The 19,889-nt window shown below is 32.7% G+C and overlaps 1 protein-coding gene across 4 annotated transcripts in view; it reads right to left on the bottom strand.

The window, feature by feature from the left end:
- LOC134280981 (coronin-2B-like) overlaps nt 1-19,358 on the bottom strand; it is a 39,935-nt gene extending 20,577 nt beyond the window's left edge. For 2 of the 4 annotated variants that reach the window (XM_062763434.1, XM_062763431.1), the window contains exons 1-3: nt 19,093-19,358; nt 7,566-7,691; nt 6,321-6,437 (exon numbers count right to left, since the gene is read on the bottom strand). In XM_062763434.1, coding sequence (XP_062619418.1) covers nt 6,321-6,326 — 6 coding nt within the window. In that variant the 5' untranslated portion in view covers nt 6,327-6,437; nt 7,566-7,691; nt 19,093-19,358. The remainder of the gene's footprint in view (nt 1-6,320; nt 6,438-7,565; nt 7,692-19,092) is intronic. The other 2 variants (XM_062763432.1, XM_062763435.1) reach the window with 2 other exon arrangements.
- Between the last annotated feature and the right edge of the window lie 531 nt (nt 19,359-19,889).

Below are 19,889 nucleotides of genomic sequence, written 5' to 3' on the forward strand. Positions count from 1 at the left end.
TACTAATGAAGTTTAGGTGTACATTTTGTTTGAGTGAATGCAGGTTGAATCTATGCTACACATCATTCAGACCCATATAAGGTAGATTTCCAGGTGTTTTGTCCTTCAAAGTTTGCTACAGGACTTTGCAGGAGACTGTACCCCCCCCCCCCTCCAACCCCCACCACCGCCCTTCACTTCACTGTATATTTTGATCGATGTGTACTTTTCAACATTGCTGCCTTATACAGTACAGCTCACGAGTTTTCCGCATAAAACACGGGGCACCGTGGACCGAGAACCCACGCTTTAGCGTGGGCCTTGAAAATAGTCGGCACCTTTGAAGTAGCGGTTTCAGCGCTCCGTGTAGCACGGTGTGTCCACGGTGCACCACGGTGTGTCCACAGAGTGTTGCGGTGTGTCTCCACCGTGTCGCACGGAGTTTATGACCAAGAAATCTTACTATTTTTTAAACTCACGAACATGTGTTACAAATTATAGTTTTATTTTAATATCCGATGTCAGCTAGCTTTGCGTGACTTTTTTTTCCTTGCCTTAAAGTAATAAATAAATCGCCTAGCAGTGTCAAGACTGAATAATCCTATTTTTGCAACTCATTTTCAGATGCTTTTAATGCATCCAAAGTATGTTTTCGTGACAGGAAATCGCTTCAAACTTGAACGCACACAGCCAACTGGTCAGGTAACATGCCTTAGGCTGTTTATGGATTATAGTGAAGTCTGAGTCTATTAAATAAATATATTACGTGAACACATCATTGTATTGCATTGATTATGCAAAAGGTGGTCTATAATAAAGTAGTTTAAATCAAGATCATTTTATATTCGATGATAAAAGTTAAAAAAAAAAAGTTAAAACAAATGTTAATTTTTTCTGTTTTATCTTTGTTTCTGTTTTTTTTATGTGTATGTAAGGGTGTGTGTGTGTGTGAGTGTAAAACCACTCTGTTGGTAGATTATTTTTTTCAAATTAATTTTTTTTGATACCTCCCCCCTAATTACTTCTGAAATATACAAACACAAATCTGGAAAATATCCATACCCAAAACCAATAATAATTCTTGCGTATGTAATTCCTAGAATCACATATTTAATCTCTTACACTGTTACTGTCCGCATTATTCTTTTGAAATAATGTACATCTTTTAGCTGATTCTCGAATCTGGATTTTCTGGAACCCCACCTGAAAGTGTTATTTTAATTCAAATAAATGTAAAACTATGACCTTTTATATAATCATCATTTGTCTAATGCATACTCCTGAAACAAAACTTTGATAGAAATTAATATCAATGTTCTTTCCAATTAGAGTATCGGTAGACGTTCACATGGATCTAGTTTCTTTTCAAATTAAAATGGGGGGGGGGTTAGTGCGAATTAAATGTAGAACGATGAACACGTCCTTATTTATTTTACTTAAGTAGAACACACAATTTATACTGTCGTGTTTAGTTTGTACTCATTTTTATCTGTTTAGGAAAAAAAATTAATAAATTTAATTAAAGTAAACATAATAAATTAACTTAATAAATCGACATTTCATAGCTTTGTTCGGTATCGAAACCAGTATCATGATTTTACAGTAACACTGTGCTTCTTATTCGTCAAAAATTATTCAAGTCGTTTAGCTGGTATCCAGCCGAATTACATAATCATTCAACATACAATCGTAAACTTGGTGAAGCACCTGTGTTTAAAAGAAATTGTCTGAGGCGATCCGAGTGTGTACGGTAGCGGGTAAAGAGGACAATAGGTGTCACTGCAGCATTACACAGAAGACCATTCGCCGGATTTCACTGGAAGTTAGTTACGCAACATTACGGCGACAGGTAGACTCTTCTTCAAGACAGACTGAATTTGAGAAATTCAACACCAACACATCCGTAATATGCAGTCTACAAACCTTCAACTTCTTCTTACATTAAATAAATATATTTTTTTAATATACCGACGTAAGAAAAAATTAACTATTAATGAAAAAAGAAGATTGATGTAAAAACCAACCGGGGAAAGGCACAAATTGTTTAAAGATGTAAGCAAAAATAAATATGTACATTACATCCAAAGTTTTGTAAAAATTACTGATTCCTTATATTTTTTGTCAAGTCGTGATAGTGTGTGTGTGGTGGGACAGTTGAGTGAGGAACTTGTTTGATTATCAAATCAAGTAAAAAATATTTCATAGTTTATTTCCTCAACTTTTTATCAATAATTAAGAATAAAAATCAAACAAAATTTATATGCTGAATATTATGACAGTAAAAAAAAAACAGCTGGAGTTTAAATATATTTTAAACTTTGCCTTGGTCGATATTGATTTTTTGGAGAGAGAGAAGAGAGAAAAAGAAAGAGAGGAGTGAGCGAAAGAGAGAGATGAATGGTTACTCAACACGGAAGATAATGGGCACCTACAGTTAGCGAATAATCTCACTCTTATGAAAAGGAAAGATGTTAATGAAACATAAATCAAATTAATAATGATTACGGGTATAAATTGATCAAATGGACAAAGAAATTTGCATCATTCACAAAACTTGCACATTTTTATAAAATTTATATTTAAGTACCGGTGTACTATATACTTTTTCGTGTAACGTGTGTGTAAGGGGGGGGGGGGGGGGTTATACATGTATGCTAGAGGGTTCGGAATAAATATTTTTGAGCACTGGTTCGACTGACTAATGACTTCCAATTTCACTACTTCGTAAAATAGTTTACCAGACAAGTCCATCCTCTACCTTTTTATTACGTTAACATCATAACACCCCCTACGCCTACCTCCTTTAATGAGATGAAATTTAATTTCAGCACATAAAATTAAATTAATTCCAATTCACCGATAGCTACAGGAGGAAATTGGAAGTTATGAAACATGTTATATTTTTGTTAAAATTGAATCATGATTAAAAAAATACTTTAAAATTAAGTTCAAAAACTAATAAATAGTGATCCAATCCCCTCGGCAAATTGAATGTGAATTTAAGAGAGAGAGAGAAGAAAAATATTGGAGAAAAATGGTGCTACTGCTAATATTATTCTTACCGCTGACCTAGTAAATATAAATATTTTACTTAAGATTACTATAATTGCTATAGTGCATGAATGTTTATTACTAGTCTGAAAATTATTTATTAGTCTCGGACTTACAGATATCGAGTACTTATGAACCCTGCGTCATCGATCAACCAACCATTCATTTAGATATAATGTTTTAAGTGACAAAATTAACAAGGCATAGTACAAGTTTAGATATTGAGCACTGCACTGTTCAATAGGGGAACTCCAGTATGAGCAAATGAAACCGGAAATCTTAAACAGGGGTAACAGGGGTAGCGGTATATAGGGAACTTATATATAGTGAGCTAGCTTTTCTGGTGATGCGGTAGAGTCTCCCTCTATTTCAGGCAAGTTAAGCAACGGCAAGCCTGTTTAACCCTTGGATGGGTGACAGCTTCACGTAACATTAATTATATGACTTGTACAGATATGATTAATTAATTTTAATTCTTTAATTGAACCGGGATAGATATATTCAACACATAAATTTAAACTTGATTTACGCATAGTTAATTTCAATTCATATTCTGAATTATTTTAAAGATAATACTAATATTTAGATTAAAAAAAAATTGCCAGGGATTTTTTTTTTCAAGCATGTGTTAAAATAAGACTGTTTTTAAATACAAAGTATAACACATAGTCATTTTCACACCACTGCAACCTCCCCGAGAGCGAAAACAATAGGGTAGGACAGTAATTAACAAAAAAGTACATTTCCAAACATGAAAATTCTGCTTTTATTTCTGAAGGGGGGGGGGGCTAAACCTACGAAGCAATATTCAATGTCTCTTCTAAGTATATATTTGGGAAAAAAGTGGGGGGACCCCCCCCCCCCCGGTTCCGACGCCTATGTCATATTTTCATAATCGACAAAAAAAAAAAAAAACTTGCAACTAATGCATGGTCAAACACTGATTCACAACCAACGAATACTCAGTGAGATATTTTAGTAGTAATGTTTTAATATTTTCCTGCGTAAGGTGTTTATTAAATACATGTATACAGCATAGGTGTCGGGACCTGGGGCTAAGAGTGGGAAGGTCATGGCCAAGAGGAAATAACAGTATTCCTTTTGTGGTCTTAGATTTTTTGCAAATTTTTTAAATTTATTCCTTGTTTATGTGGACTTTTTGTATGTAGATTATGATTATTTACTTCAATGTATTTTTCACATTACTTTTTGGGGAAAACTGCGTAAAATTTGATAATTCCATCGCGACCAAGTAGCAAAGCAGCGTGGCATGTGCATCTACACTCGTCGGACTTCTATAACATAATACATTTATTTAATATTTGTTAAGATGGGAAGTATAGGGAGTAACGTTGATGAACGGGATATATGGTGGACAATGCCTTTCTACAAGAAGTGTTCAGATCCATGACCGATATATATACCTCAGTTGATTGACAGGTGGAGCACGTGGATGTAAATTAAGAAATTGGAAATTTAATTGTTTCGGGTTTTCAAGGTTAATTTTCACGATTTTGTTATCTGTTCAGAAATCCAGTTTTTACCGGTGAAGTAGTGTTCTACAGAAATCATTTAATAAATCTTGTTAAATTACACGTAAAATCGAACAAAATATGTAAATCGAATTTTCTTGATAGTGATAAATTAATAGTGAAGAATTACAAGTACGTTTAATTACATTAAAAAAATTTACCGGCAGACCGTGTATGTTCTTATCTGTAAATAAGCATTATTTTTTCACAATTCAAAAAGAATTGTTTCTAAATATCTTGAACTAAGTATCGAAAATACAATCTGTTTATAATCTAAATATTTTTTAAGTTGCTGCAGCATGTATCGTTTACTCATTATTTGGTTTTTTTATGAATGAAAAGCAGTACATGTTGATGTCAATTCGACAACCATTGTGTTTTTATTACACACAGGCCAAAGACACTCGTTTTAAAAAGGTCATTATAAATCTCTACATATTGAAAGAGTTATTGCCACGATAAAATTATTTGAGAAAATTATTTTGAGAACTCTGAAGATTTAATAGCGTTTTCATATTTCAGGCAAACGGACTACTATTTAATCTTGAAAAAAAATAGGAAACTAAAGGTTTGTTTCATTAAATAGACTTAAAAGCAGAATTGCAACATCGTTACCTATTCCTTCATCTAAAATTTACATGCATGTTTTAACTTCTAAACATTAAAAGCGATATATTTCTAACTTTCTTTAATAGACACGGTGTAACACGGGCACCGACACGGTGCAACACGGAGGGTATAATGGACGAGCTTCCTGGACACGGAGGGACACGGTGGACTTCTTGTATATTGAGAATATACACACACCGTGGCACACCGTGTACACGGTGTAACACAGAGCATTTCACGCGGTGTTTCTTCCACCGGGCGTTGCGGAAAACTCGTGAGCTGTACTGTACATGTTATACAAAAGAAAGTGAAGATATCAGGAAATTTTTCTTGACCATCTGAAATTACATCTGCTATTCATCTGGGGGGACTAATTATTCAACTCAAATATTTCCTTCTCTTCATTATGCTGTATATTAGTATGTAAGCTATTCCTTGCTATTCGTAGTCTTTAAAAGTGGTCTGTTGATAAAATTCCTATTTATTTTCTTTTGGCCAAACAAACATTAGCGTCCCCATTCAAATGGAAAATCTGTTTATTCAGGCTTATAGTGTTAAATTACTTCTGCATATTATACAATTAAATTGTAAAAGAAACAAGATTATATACCTAGACTCATTGATTAAATCTATCCCTCCTACTTTGCAAATCATATGAAGACTATAAGTCAAAGACTTCATTAAAAGTTTTTAAAGTTGTGGCATGCAGATTTAAAAAGTTTAAATGTGAATTAACTATTCCTAAATATGTCATTGCTGGATCAGTTAAATACAATCTGCCATTTAATTCTCTCTTTGAATAATCCTAATACATACGCAGAATATTTTAGTGGCTGACTTCATTTAGGTTTCACTAAATGACCTTTGAACAGATTCAAAACCTTGCTAGATTGATCCAAAGAAATGGTTAATGAAAAAGTTGATGATGAAGAATTGAATAATATACATTTATTGACTGAGTTGGAGGGCAACATACGTTTTGTCGGACCCAAGAACCAAACTGTCTGATGTGTCTATAAACAATACAAATATCTAAATAGGGTAATAATAAACCACAGACCCCTGGGAGTGCTAGAGGTGGAATCAGATGCCTAGGAGTATTAAGCAACCCCTGTTGAACAACAAACATAAAGATATGTAGTCTCTTACCGGCATTTTAAAATATTAAGAAGGCATAAATTCACTCAGCAAAAGGAACTTTCAGTACTCAGGCAATCTTCTATCAGATTTTCACCATTAAGGGACTTCTCCTGTGTAGTGTTTTGACTGTAAACAATGACATCATTATATAATACCATACATTTCATGTACTATGATGATTTAAATATACTTTATACTTTGTGTTCCTATTGTGTAAATTTAAACATTGCCAAAAAACAAATTTCTCAGAAGTTGGAAAAAAAATGTCAATCTCAGCTATTATACTGTATGATATACACATGGTGATATAGTACTTGGTTATAACATGAAATCAGTGAGACTTAGAATTTCGTTTCCATTTTAATCAAGATTCTTTATATTTGTTGAAGGAACATGCTGCAAAATCTCCTATACATGTAGGATATGTTTTTCTTTTCATTTTCCTCAATGCACATAAAATATATAGAGAATAATACATATACCCTTTTCCATATCACATCCTGTATCAGCCCGAGACACCAATATCAGCCAGAGGGCCGAAGGCCCGAGGGCTGATATTGGTCGAAGGCTGATACAGGATGTGATGTGGAAAAGGGTATGTATTAATATGTTTATTACATACTTAGTAATAAAATACAGCATGCATTAAGTTGAGAAGAAAATAAGTAAATAACCATGCATGGACTTCTTTCATACATATACATGGTCTATTGTATCATATGATTTGGGTTTGTTTCTACTTCTATTTCAATGCACTCGATCCGTAATTTGAAAATAATCTATTACATGTATTTGTAAATTAAGATTTACCTTATTTTCAAAAAGTTAAAATTAAGAGAATCGGTATAATGCTCTCTCTCTCTCTCTCTCTCTCTCTCTCTCTCTCTCTCTCTCTCTCTCTCTCTCTCAAATGAACCCACCAAAAATTTTGTATGATCACAAATACTGTTTTTGTGGTTTAATTTACTAAGGGTGTGATGGTGACGTCACAAAATCCCGTATCAGCCCCAGCAGGGCTAATATTGATTTTCAGGGCTGATATAGGTTATCAGCCCCGCAAATCCATATCAGCCAGGGCTGATACGGCTATTGTGACGTCAGCCATATCGCATATGCAAAAAACCTGTATTTATTACTAAGTATGTAATAAATCTTCATAATGAGCATGTTGAGTACGTGTCTTTAGTGCATTTAATAGCTAAAGAAATTCAAAACATTAGAGTTTGCATGCATACAAGATTAATTTCAACAAACCTTTTAAGAATAAATTGAACCTGATTGATCTCTGCATCAATTTCATCAGGCATCAGCAGAACTTCACATTAGTAACATCAATTAATGGAGACTGTCTTACATTCTAGCCACTTCTGTGTTGCATACCTGAAAAGAAATCCTGAATAATTACTGTGAACAGTTTTATAATATCCTTTGAAGTTAAAACTTGCAAGAAGCTGGTGTTATAAAAACTGCAGTATAACATGTAACACCTAAATGTTGAATGAACATGATGAAATCTTAAAAATTTGCTGCATAACAAAATATCTTCATTTTAATACACATTATATAAATTTTTGGATTACCGAACTGTTAGCAAATTGACATATTTTTTTAAACCTTAAAACTTGATTCCTATTGGAGTAAATAAAGCAACAATATGCCCATTCATGCCCTTATCTAAATATACCTGGTAACTTAATACATATGTTATATACATTGAGAAATTTAAACCCTTTATGAAGTTTAAAATGGTGACATTTGTAATAAATGAATTTTTAAAACACAGCACTTCAAAAATGCTCCATGATACCGTATAAGTGGAAATTTTAGCACAAATTTAGCGATTTCAGAATCTACCCAAAATCTGGTATTTTATTTTTAGCGAGAAGCAATTTTAGCGATTTTTAAATGCTTACTAAAGTAGCTATTACAAATAATACGCAATTCATTTTTAGCGAAATTCGATTTTAGAGATGTCAGCACCCTCGCTAATAATGCCAAAATTAAATCCTTGCTAAAAATTCTACTTATACGGTATTTTTGTTCAAAACATTGGGAATCATGGCCTATTTCCTGTATTCACCGTACTTAACAGCTGATTATTTTGTGGTTTTTTTTTTAACCATGTACACATATATTTATGATAATTATTTAAAACAAAAACCCCAGTTCTTGCATGCAGCATAATCAAACAAAAAAACTTGCAAAATAATCCATGTGTACTGAAAGAGGAGAAAAATGCAATGTACCAGACTGGGATTTTAACTCGGGCCCCCTGAAACTCCAGTCAGGTGCTCTAATACTGTCCGAGCTATCTGGCCACCGGCAATCAACCACCACATTCCTCTCTCCTTAAAATCTTCCCCCACAAAGAAACTTAACCATGGCTCTTCCCTAGAAGGTCTTTCAAATGTCACTTCCAGGTCAATATAACAGAATAAGTGAAAAAATAGAGCAGACCAGGCCCAGGATCAAATCCCTTTTTATCATTCATTTAACCCCCTTTTTTTCCTCATATATCTGTTTTTCTCCTCTCTCTCTCTCTCTCTTTGAGTCTCTCTTTGTTCCCTCCTCAATCCAAAACCACATCAAGCTGATCTACTACTAAGCAACAGATGCCATATTAAGTCATATGCATTAAATTGTACTGTCGATTGAAAATTCCTGGGTAGGCAAAATTTTTGGCTTCATGGAACGTTGTAATTTCATGGGTACAATGCATCTCAAAATGAAGGAAAATCCATGGATAAATATGTTGATGAAATAGTTGTTCATGGAGATGTAAATTCATGGAAAAGGGTGACCCTGAAAATCCACAAAGTTGAAACATTGGTCCCCACTGAAGATTGATGATTCCACAGTAAGCCTTACAGTAAATTGATAGCAGGTAATCCAAAGAGCAAAAGAAGGAGGGAAACCATGAAAATAAATATGTCCCAAAAAAGTATAAATGGCATTCTGATATCCATAATATATGCTTCCTGTCAGTTTGTCTCTATATAACCCATACCCTACTATTTCGCATAGTGGTCTAAGGATTTATATAGCGTCAAACATACTATGCCGAAAAGTGCACGGCTCTTATTTACAAATAAAATTCTTCCTGCACATGCCGGGGATCGAATTCACGACCATGATATTGTAAGTCCGATGCCTCATCGATTACGCCATAGAGACGATCACTGACTGGTCAATTTTTTAAATATATAAACTTAATTTATACAATTGACACAAGAAGGAGAAAATAGACAAATATTATTTGAAAACATTAATATATTATTCTAAGGAATTTTAGATTAATGTGTACAACAAACTTTCAAACTAATTACATACAGATCGTTAGATGAACTGATTTTATAGGGTCATTAAAACGCTTTTTTATATGACGCTTGATTGAAGGATGTAACAGAAAATTATATGAGAACTTACGTTGCAAACAAATAAGGCTTACTCATAACAGAAAATAAAGATGTGTTGCTTCAGGAATTATATTAGAGAAAATACTAGTCACCAAAATAACTAAGCTGCAAACAATTTTAGCATGAATATTTTTGAGTTCTTGCAAGTGCGCTGTTTAAGCACCGATATTTTCAGGAAAAAGTCAAATAGATTACATAAATAATTACAACAGTCAGCTAATAATTAGTGTTGCATTATGCAGCAATTTATATGCCTAAATAGTAGGCAGGGTTTGACACAGGTCAATCGCCTCCGGCTCGTGCACCATGTGTCAAACCCTGCCTTGACTTTAGCATCTAACCACTGCATTATGCAACAATAACAATATACAACATTATCAACTTACCTATAGGTCAAAATTCACTACCTTTTTCATTCTAGTCTCAATAAATTATCTTTGCTGAAAGCTGAAATAAAATACAAGAGTAGGAATTTTTTTTTATTTTAAGGAATGAACACCTCTACACATGGCTGCTCATTTCATTGTTTTGAAAAACAAGACTCTGTGAGTCATTCATTAATAAAATCCATATTCCATAACCTGTTCTAGTCTAAATAGTACAACAGGCTGTAAAAAGGATTTAGTGAGTCAACATCAATATAGACATGTTTGTAACCTCTCGTCAAATTGATTCTTCAGGAGTTATATTAACTGTTACTAAATCAATTGATATATCCACCTTTTTCATAAACTTTTTATGAGACAATTTATACTTTAATTTAGCAGTACTTTAGTTAATAGATTCTATGAGGAAATTGGATTGAGGAAAACCATAAAATAACACCACAGAATTAAAAACTTAGTATATTCCTTATTGCATCTTTAATTATCTCAAAAACCCACCAAACTCTTTATTTCAGACCATTAAGTACTGAGACCAGCAAGGTTAGACTGTACTGAGCTATTTTCCTTAACCTGATCCTTCTACATGTTGCAGGCCTTTATGCCTACCCTTTTCATTGCAACAGTGTAATTTCAGTACATTTTTTGGTGGAATTTCAGCGAATTTTGAAAGCGTAATCACATCATGTTTTCTTATTTAGTGTAATTTATTTATTACTATAATAGTTTATTTTCTTTCAAAACAACATAACTAAACAAACTGGCAGAAATTTTTCGGTTTCAATTTTAAAAATTAAGTCATCTAATGGCAAAAAGTGTTGTAAAATACCAGTATCTTTTTGGCTATATATAGAAGGTAAATACCGTACGTATTTTAATGACGTACCGCTGTGTATTTGGACCCACATCTAACGTATCAAATCACTAATTGAAGAATTGCATTTGTTCCATGTTTACACACATCGTATATAAATTATAACATTGTATTTTATCTTTTTAACACTCACACTTCTCTTAGTATCTTATTCTAAGCTATGTTAAAATAAACTAAAAATTGAGCATAAGAAATGGCTGTACTTATTGCACATATCATTTAATATTAAACGTACGTAGTGCCTTCTCGCTTGACGAAATACCGGTTTACATGTAACAACAAGGTATATTATAAAGAGAAAGGTTAAAAACGTCAAGCGCCTATCGAAACCGGAATGACTTCGATCGCTTATTAATTACTCATATTATAACTTCTCTAAGTAATTATATTCATTTCATTTTGATAAGTTATTCTTTTCTTGTAAAATGTGTAACTCTAAAGAGAGACAAAGAGGTAGAGATGGATTTTAAACCAAAATATCAAAATAAAGCGTAAATTTAATATAAGTGGCGTAATAGCGTAATTTTGTGGTAAAAAGCGGAAGAATTACGCCAAAAGCTTGCAAGGTAGGCAGGTCTGCATTTGATCGGAAAGGAAATTAATATGTAGTTCAATTTGTCTGATATTGGCAGAATTAAACAATTAAATGGTTCTTTTGCTGACTGAAAAATCGATACAATGTACATTCATGACGTCATAATTTATTATTGAAAAAAAGGGATGTATTTGGAACTTTGTGGATAGTGCATATTAAATGTCCACATTTGATGAAAGAAAGAGGTGTCATATTTGTGATCCAAAAAGTTCATGTAAAGAACTAATTGATTTGATCATTGTACGTTGTTTAACGTCCCTACTGCATGTAATATTTTCACTCATGTGGAGATGCCATTACTAGCCAGTGTAGAGCTGCAAAATTTTCCTTTACTTGGCACTTACAGCCATAGTGCAGTGACAAAATTTTTGTGCCAGCACCTGATATGCAACACAGGACTTACGGCAAAAACGATATACGGTCTCATCCAAAGGACCAGTCTCAAAGTCCTACAGGAATTAATTTAAACATCTATATAGTTAAACCAGCAAAGCAAATCCTTACTTCTTAACTTTAAAGAGAAAATATTTATTATCAAATCCAGACCCTCTAACCACTGCACCACGAGGGCCTGGAAATAACTGATTATTTTAATGAAACTATACATTTATGCTTATACTTTAATCTTTTTTTGGTTAATTTGTACGTAGTGAGTCATTCAATTAACTAAATGGTGTACTTCTTTATTTTACCCTTTAAATTGTGTTTTCCAGGTTTGGTTACATTTAAAAAGGTTGTTTAACGATCTTCGTCTGTTTTACAAAACTGTAATTAACCTCAACTTTATCCCAATTTACTTACTTCACAAATCACGGAATGGTTGTTTTGTGATTGAACACACAGGCCTTTATACATCCTTTGAGATTCACAACTTTCCATTAAGGTTAAATATACACAGTGAACATGTAATTTAAACTATGGACAGGTATAAGGTCACATGACCTTACAAAGAAAATGCACCAACAGCCATTGCAAATAAAAGAATCGCTGGTTTTGTTTTTTGTACCAACAAAATCTTGACCGTTTATTTTGTCCGAAAAAACATGATCAGATATCTAAATACCAAAATCAAATTTTTTTACGCCTAATTTGTGTTTTAGGTTTTTCAATTTTGAAAGGCTTAAGTTTTAATATTTAAATGAAGATTTCAAACATGTCCAATTAAACAAAACTGTGCAGATTTAAAATTTTTTTTCATGATTATACAAAACTTTAACCTTGAACTTTTATAAACAGGTTGTACAGATCAGATGTCAAAGAGTGCCATCAAATATTTTGTCAAGGTCTGTAGGACAAAATCAAACCGATAGCATTTGTCACATATATAGGAACATTATTTAAAATCACAATCAAGGAATGTAATGGTTTTTTTCAATTTTGAAAAGCTAGTTTCTATCTTTAAATAAAGAATGCACCTGAATGGAGAACAAAATTGCTGATTTAATTTTTTTCAGTACTTTATGACAGGTCAAGGACAAAATCAAATCTAGATAGCATTTGTCCTATTAGGAACATGTAATATATGTTAAAATAGGTACATAAGTAAAAATAAGTTCTGCCAGGAAAAATTGTTCAAATCTTTATCATTTTTTTATGATTTAAACATTGATAGTTAAACAAAAAAAGTTTCTTATAATCTTTTTCAGAAAAAACATGTACAAGTCTGCATGTCACCTTCACCGAGTTTTGACTAAGTGTCTGCTTTCATAATAATCATTAATATTAAGGAATATTTCATCATCAATAGGATCATTTTGTCTTCAAGATCTTGTGCGCTCAATTATTAAGCACAGTCAGCTTCTATTTTGGCTATGATTTCCCTCAATGTCTCTCTTTAAACAGAGCTAGCTGTCTCAGATTTGACCTTTCGTGACCTCTCCTGTTGACAAAGCCACACTTCCTGTTAATTTATTGATTATCTATGTATGCAGATACATAAAAGTCTGATTATATCAGGCAGGTTTACAAACATCCTTTACAATATTTAGTTATTTACACATTTCATGTTGACATGTTCAAATTACAAGGATTGAATTTTATAAATAATATCATATAATAAAAGTCAAAATTATAATCATCCAAATTTTTAAAAACAATGTGTGTCAGACTAGGCTTAAAGAAGCAAAACTGATAATATTATCTAAAGTGCTTTGTATCTTATCATTTGGGATACATTTGACTTAATATACATCAAATTCATCAATTGACCTCCTTTCAAAAAAAAGTTACTTTAATTTAAAGTTAATGCTAATCACTTGAATCATGCCAGTTGCAGATCTAGAATCAGTTCCACATAGGTCACAAATTTTAAATTTAAATTAATTTTTAATAAGCATTATGCATTTTAGTGTAATTTACATTAATTTATTTTAGCAGAGAATAATACATGATTCAAAAATAAATTAAGAATAAAAAAGGTAATTGCTGCAAACTTTAATATTATTTAAGTCTCAAATGAAAAATGTGTGCCATTAATAATTGGGATGAAAGAATAAATTTATTGTAAACATTTGTAAAAACCATAAAAAATTTGAAGTGAATTGAAAGCTGCAAACAGTAATGCGATTGGCTATACTTACAAACAACTGTCATCCAATTCTCTCCACACCCTTTTGTTTACTATCTTAATTTTATAAGTCCCATTAGCAGCACTTTCATCAAGTCATAAACATCAAGACTCAAAATTCTGTAATTGCATCAAGATTAAAATATAGCTTCAACTTAAAAAAAATTTCCAAACTCTGAATAATATTCAAACTCGATCAGTTTGAGAAATTTAAAGTAGGACCAGCATCTAATATCATTCACAAACCAATGTCCTGTTTTACAACGTGCTCAGAAAGGGTCGTATTAAAATTACCCACGATTCACCCTGGTTCCTGTACGTATTACATTCCTCGTTATACACATCTGACGAGAGCTGAGTAAACAAGACCTCTTCACATTACCCGAAGATGATCCCCTGTCACACAAAGATTCCAAATATGAGAAACTCTCAAGACAGGTTTATGACTTGGAGAATTCGAGGGGCACTGGTGGATTTTAAAATAGAAATTTAATATTTATAGGATAGAGGCAAAGCATTCAAAATCCAAGGTCAAGGTCAAGCATGTTGGTACCTTGTCACAGTAGACAAACAGACAGACAACAGACAGATGGATGGATAGGTAAAAACTATACACCTCTAAAGCTTTGATTTGGGGGCATAAAAAATCATTTAATTATAATAAACAGTAACTAGAAAAAAAAACTCCGCTTACCTAGTCCCTAAAAATTTTTTTAGCTTTTTCATGAAGTGCAAGATTTACCCAGGGAACTTGCAAGCTTTTCTTGGACCTTTTATTATAAGTTTAAGTCACAGTAATGCTTGAAAACACCATTTCTTTTGTCATTAATGTTCCTTCTATACACCTTTTGATTATTAAAAAAAAATTTTCAAAAAAAAAAAAAAAATTGCCTACCTACCTACCCTAATTTTTTCAGCCTGAAAGCGGAAACAAACATATTTTTTTTTAGGCCTAACTTGACTAGTACCCTTCCATTAATAGTACATTGAAAACTTTTTTCTTGGACTTTTAATATGCAACATATATAACAGAATATGGAATATGCACTCAAGAAAAAGAAAAAACTAATTCATGTAACCATGGTGACTGAGCTAGATCTGAAATAATGCCTATCCATGATCAAGGGATGTCAGCCAACATTTTTCATAAATCATGAATTACTCCATGGCAACTGAACTTGAAATTGAATTAAACCCACATTTTGGCATTGATTAATCTGAGTGTAAGTAGTAGGCCTGACTCAAACTTCTGAAAAGTGTGAAAAAACTCCATTTTTTAACACATTTAAAATACCATGAAATACATTTCCGCCATCCTTTTTTTAATTTATATAACATCAATATTAAATTAAATTTTTAAATTCAAATACTCCTCAAACTATCACAGTTAAAACTATTTTACTTTGATAAAATGACACTTATCTTTTTATACAATCTTATCATTAATACTTAACCTATTTCAATATCATGGAAAAAAAATTTTACTTAGACAACATGATGTTCAAGCCTCCAAAGAAATTCCAAACCCAATTTTTAAACAAATACAGTTTTTTTTTTCTCCCAAGTTACTTTTGATCTTGGTGACCAAGGAATGGTAGTTAATTCCAATTATAAGATGTATCAGGCTATCTTCCCTGAACTGCTCCTAACTTCCGACAAAACAGGGCTGATAAACGCTGAGAGGACCCCCATGTCCTTGTCTAAAAATGACAGTAACTTTCAAAAGTTTAGGACATAGTAAATTTTCATTTGTCATCTTGAAATTGCAGTCCTGCCATATTTGTATATACATATGCAGTAAATCATGCTAATAATCAATGAATTGACACTTACAGCAAAGTTATTTTCATTTTCCTAGGATTTTAAATAATGCCCGCACCTAGCTGACAATTTGTTATATTAAGTCTTGAGTGTTTCACTGTCCATTCATTCAAAAATTCAATTTCAGTCTTTAATTCCTGTCTGCATGCAGTGAAAATTTGTGATTTGCAACTGCCAATTTCGTTGGTAGCACATTGGTTGCATTAATTGGTACCCTGCATAGATTTGTACAATACATAAATTAATTAAGCTCTGATCATAAAGATCCTCATGCACGTAAAGTCAAGAATAATCAAAAATTTGCAGCAGTAATATTGATTCGGCTACATAATTATGTTCACATCACATACTGCATGTACATACAGTATAACACAGTTCTGCAGAAACGGATGAACCTCATTAATCATGTTAATCTTCCATCTTTATTCATAATATTTTTTTTTAACTTTTTTGGGTGATGGTGGGGTGTTGTACATGTGAAAAATTAACTTTATTTTTATTTTTTTTTTTATTTATTTATTATTTTTTTTTATAAATTTCATTATAAGAAAGAATTCAGTATAGCCATACCATAAAATGTATCCTAGCTAGCGTCCACTAGCTGTAATAATGTGACAATTTACACAAGAACCAAGTAACATAAGAAAACACCCAACAATAATACTAGACTTTAAAATCCATGTCAACTAACAGAAATAAATATAACTCAGTCTATATCTTGGATATCTGTATATTAACAATCAAAGACTTTAAACAACTGATTAAGTAAGATATCTATTGCTAATTTGTTAATTAACCTCATTAGTTAGAAATATCAGTTTAAATCACCCTTGATTATACATGCATTTTTCCAATACAATCTACATGTAGGAAAAAGGATTGTTTATTCGTTTATTTTGAACCAATTTTAACTTTTTGCGCTGACAGACCCACACTCTTTCCATATGGTATACCTCGATCTGTATATTTTTCTTACAAACTTAACAATATATTGAAACATACCGATTGTTTTAGACCTTCATGTCCATGAATGATAAAATTAAAAATACTAAGGATAGCGAACTTCAATAATTAAGTTCCCTATAGGTCATTTTGAGAAATTTCTGTCCTTGAATCAGCATTGTCTGCACTTTCATTAGTAAATTCTCAAAATATACACACAGAGAAGCTTTTTAAAGAAAAACAAATTAGGTCATAAATAGTAACTGATACCTAGTTCAAGAGTTCTGGTTACTGACTGCACACAGCGGGGGGCATTGTCCTCTCAATCCCTGTAAAGTGTGGGGGTATAATGTGACAGTCAACTGGTAGTGTTAAATTTCAGGGATTAAAATTTCAAGTTTTAAAACTCAAAGTTAATTAATCTTCTCACGTTGAATTGGATTACTTAATAAAGCATAATATAGGGTTCTTAAAAACACTTGGCATTGTGATATCTAAAAGTTTAGGCTGCAAAAAAGATATCTGCATGTGCAATATACACCCTTTTCAAAACACATACGGCTAGTCTTTAAGATTTTATAGTAATTACTAAGTGGCTAAATGCATTTATGAAGTAAAAGGGCTAAAATGAAAATAGATTATTCTACTTGTCTCAGAGTAAGAGAGGGGGGGTAGGGTTGGGGGGTGGAGGGAGACAAAGAAGGGAAGCAAGTCTATGTGGAAAAATTTGGGAGGTAGGAATAAAGAGTTAAGAGATTACGAGAAATAAGAGAGAAAGGTGTGAAGAGAGGAACCTCAGAATTAAAGTAATTTGTTTCACCCATTATAAAACTCTTGAAAATTTTACAATAACGAACGCATTAAAAAACAGGAGATCTACCTGATAAAATAAATTGACTGTCAATAAAAGAATCAATTAACACCTGTGTAGACAGGTAAACAGGTGAATTCCTCTATATACCTGTGTATTTACGACACCCTCCAGATAGACAGACCTATAAAAATGCACCGTTATTATGTTATTTAATGCTTTTGTCTGTTATTGTCAATGTGCATCCATATTTAATGATACATGTATAAACAGAGAAGGTGAAAAGTTCAGGTATAAATGAGTATAGTTCATCATTACTGTACATATGTAACTCTTAATTTGCAACTTGAAATGAGTGCAGTCAGATACATTTTCAACATGTAATATGACATCAGTTAATACGTATACATAACACTAACAATTTCTACTCAGACATTCAGGATCTTCTCTTGACTAATAGATGTTACACTAGCTCCACATGTAGTAATTAGATGTACTGAAGATTAATGTCAATTAGAAAATTACATGTACATGACTGTATATATTTACAACATGCATACATTAATATACATGCATTGCGGCATACAATGTTCGATGTACATAAAATTATTAAATTATTATCATATATCACGAAACATTATCATGATTATAATAATAATGCTAGCAATTTATATATTGATGATGTGGTTCATTTGTGGACTCTTGGAGGACCCAGCTATGCACATTTTTGCTTTATTTTATTTCTTCTATTTACATTTCTACATACTCTGAATATTTCATGCCTGATTTGCTATGATCCTATTTTTAAAGCAATAATCCTTTGAGTTTTATAATATGTTTAAAATCCATTACAAACACATTATTCTGGAAGAAGCTGATTCAGAATCTATCATGCCCATTAAGTTGTTGTCAATCTGAATACTTTGGGATGACATACATGTACACCAGGTACACTGTAAATGTGTGTGAGTGAGGAGAAGGGGGGGGGGGTAATGTTAATTTATAACTGCTAAAATATTGCATTGGGATACAGGATACAGGCATGAGGTTGAACATGTCGAAATAATTTATATATATATATATATATATATTTTAAGAACATGAAGAAGTGGGACTTTTTTCGAAACTAATAAATGACCAAAACCTAAGTATACAGAGAGAGAGAGAGAGAGAGAGAGAGAGAGAGAGAGAGATTGTGATGTCTACTCGGGTGCGGTCTAGCTCATAATCCTGAATGATAATATTGACCTGAAAATGCACACGTGAAATGTGTAGGCCTACATGGTCCTTGCAAGTCTTTGAGTCTATGACCCGCTAGGAAATATATTGTTTTAATCTCGACATGCCATATTTACGAATCAAATCGTACTTACTTAGATTTGGTCTTCAATGTCCTGTAGTCTATTAATCCTCACAGACAATAAAACCGTTCGATCTCTTCTTTCGTCACACGCAGAATCAATAACACCATTCAACAGTCTGCATAAAGGGGGATAACTCGAGTCAATAAATCCGCCAACAAACACGGTGTCATGGGCTGCAAATTTTTCCGTCGTCCTGCAGCGCAATACAAAAAGGAAATCCTGGTGGACTGTTAAAGTTAATTGTTTGTTTACTCGAGGTTTAGATATGGTCTAGTGCGCTGTATATTGTCAACACCTGTACAGGTAGCGAGCCGCTTCTTTTCATGCGTGACGTCGTATGTTTAAAATGAGCGGATCCAACATCTTCTTGTGCTTGTGAATTTGGCGCGCATTGGTCTACCGCATACGACGCAGATTATGTAACTCTGTTTTATTGTGTTTTCAGGTAGGGGACTCTGTTTTTTTTTAATATTAGAATCGGGAACATGGTTTAATCCCTGTTTTAAAATAAATAAAGTTTGTGATATGTAATTGGAGGAGGGCCGGTGTTAGGTGTGTCTCATCCTAAAACGAGGAAAAATCAATGAAACCTCAGTACTACAAAATATGTACTGATAAATATGTATACTCAGAGGCGTAGTCACAAACTTAAAAGTGAGGGGGTTCAAGTCCAGAATTTCTTTGACCAGCAAAATAAAAATAAAAAAAGTTTCCCAAAATCGAAAATCCTATTTCGTAGGGGGGGGGGGGGGGGGGGGGGGGGGGGGGGGGGGGGGGGGGGGGGGGGGGGACTTTCAATTCAATTT

Source organism: Saccostrea cucullata, unplaced genomic scaffold (assembly GCF_032062105.1).
Source record: "Saccostrea cucullata isolate Sc308-1 unplaced genomic scaffold, CSIRO_AGI_Scuc_v1 ctg519, whole genome shotgun sequence".
NCBI lineage: Eukaryota > Metazoa > Mollusca > Bivalvia > Ostreida > Ostreidae > Saccostrea > Saccostrea cuccullata.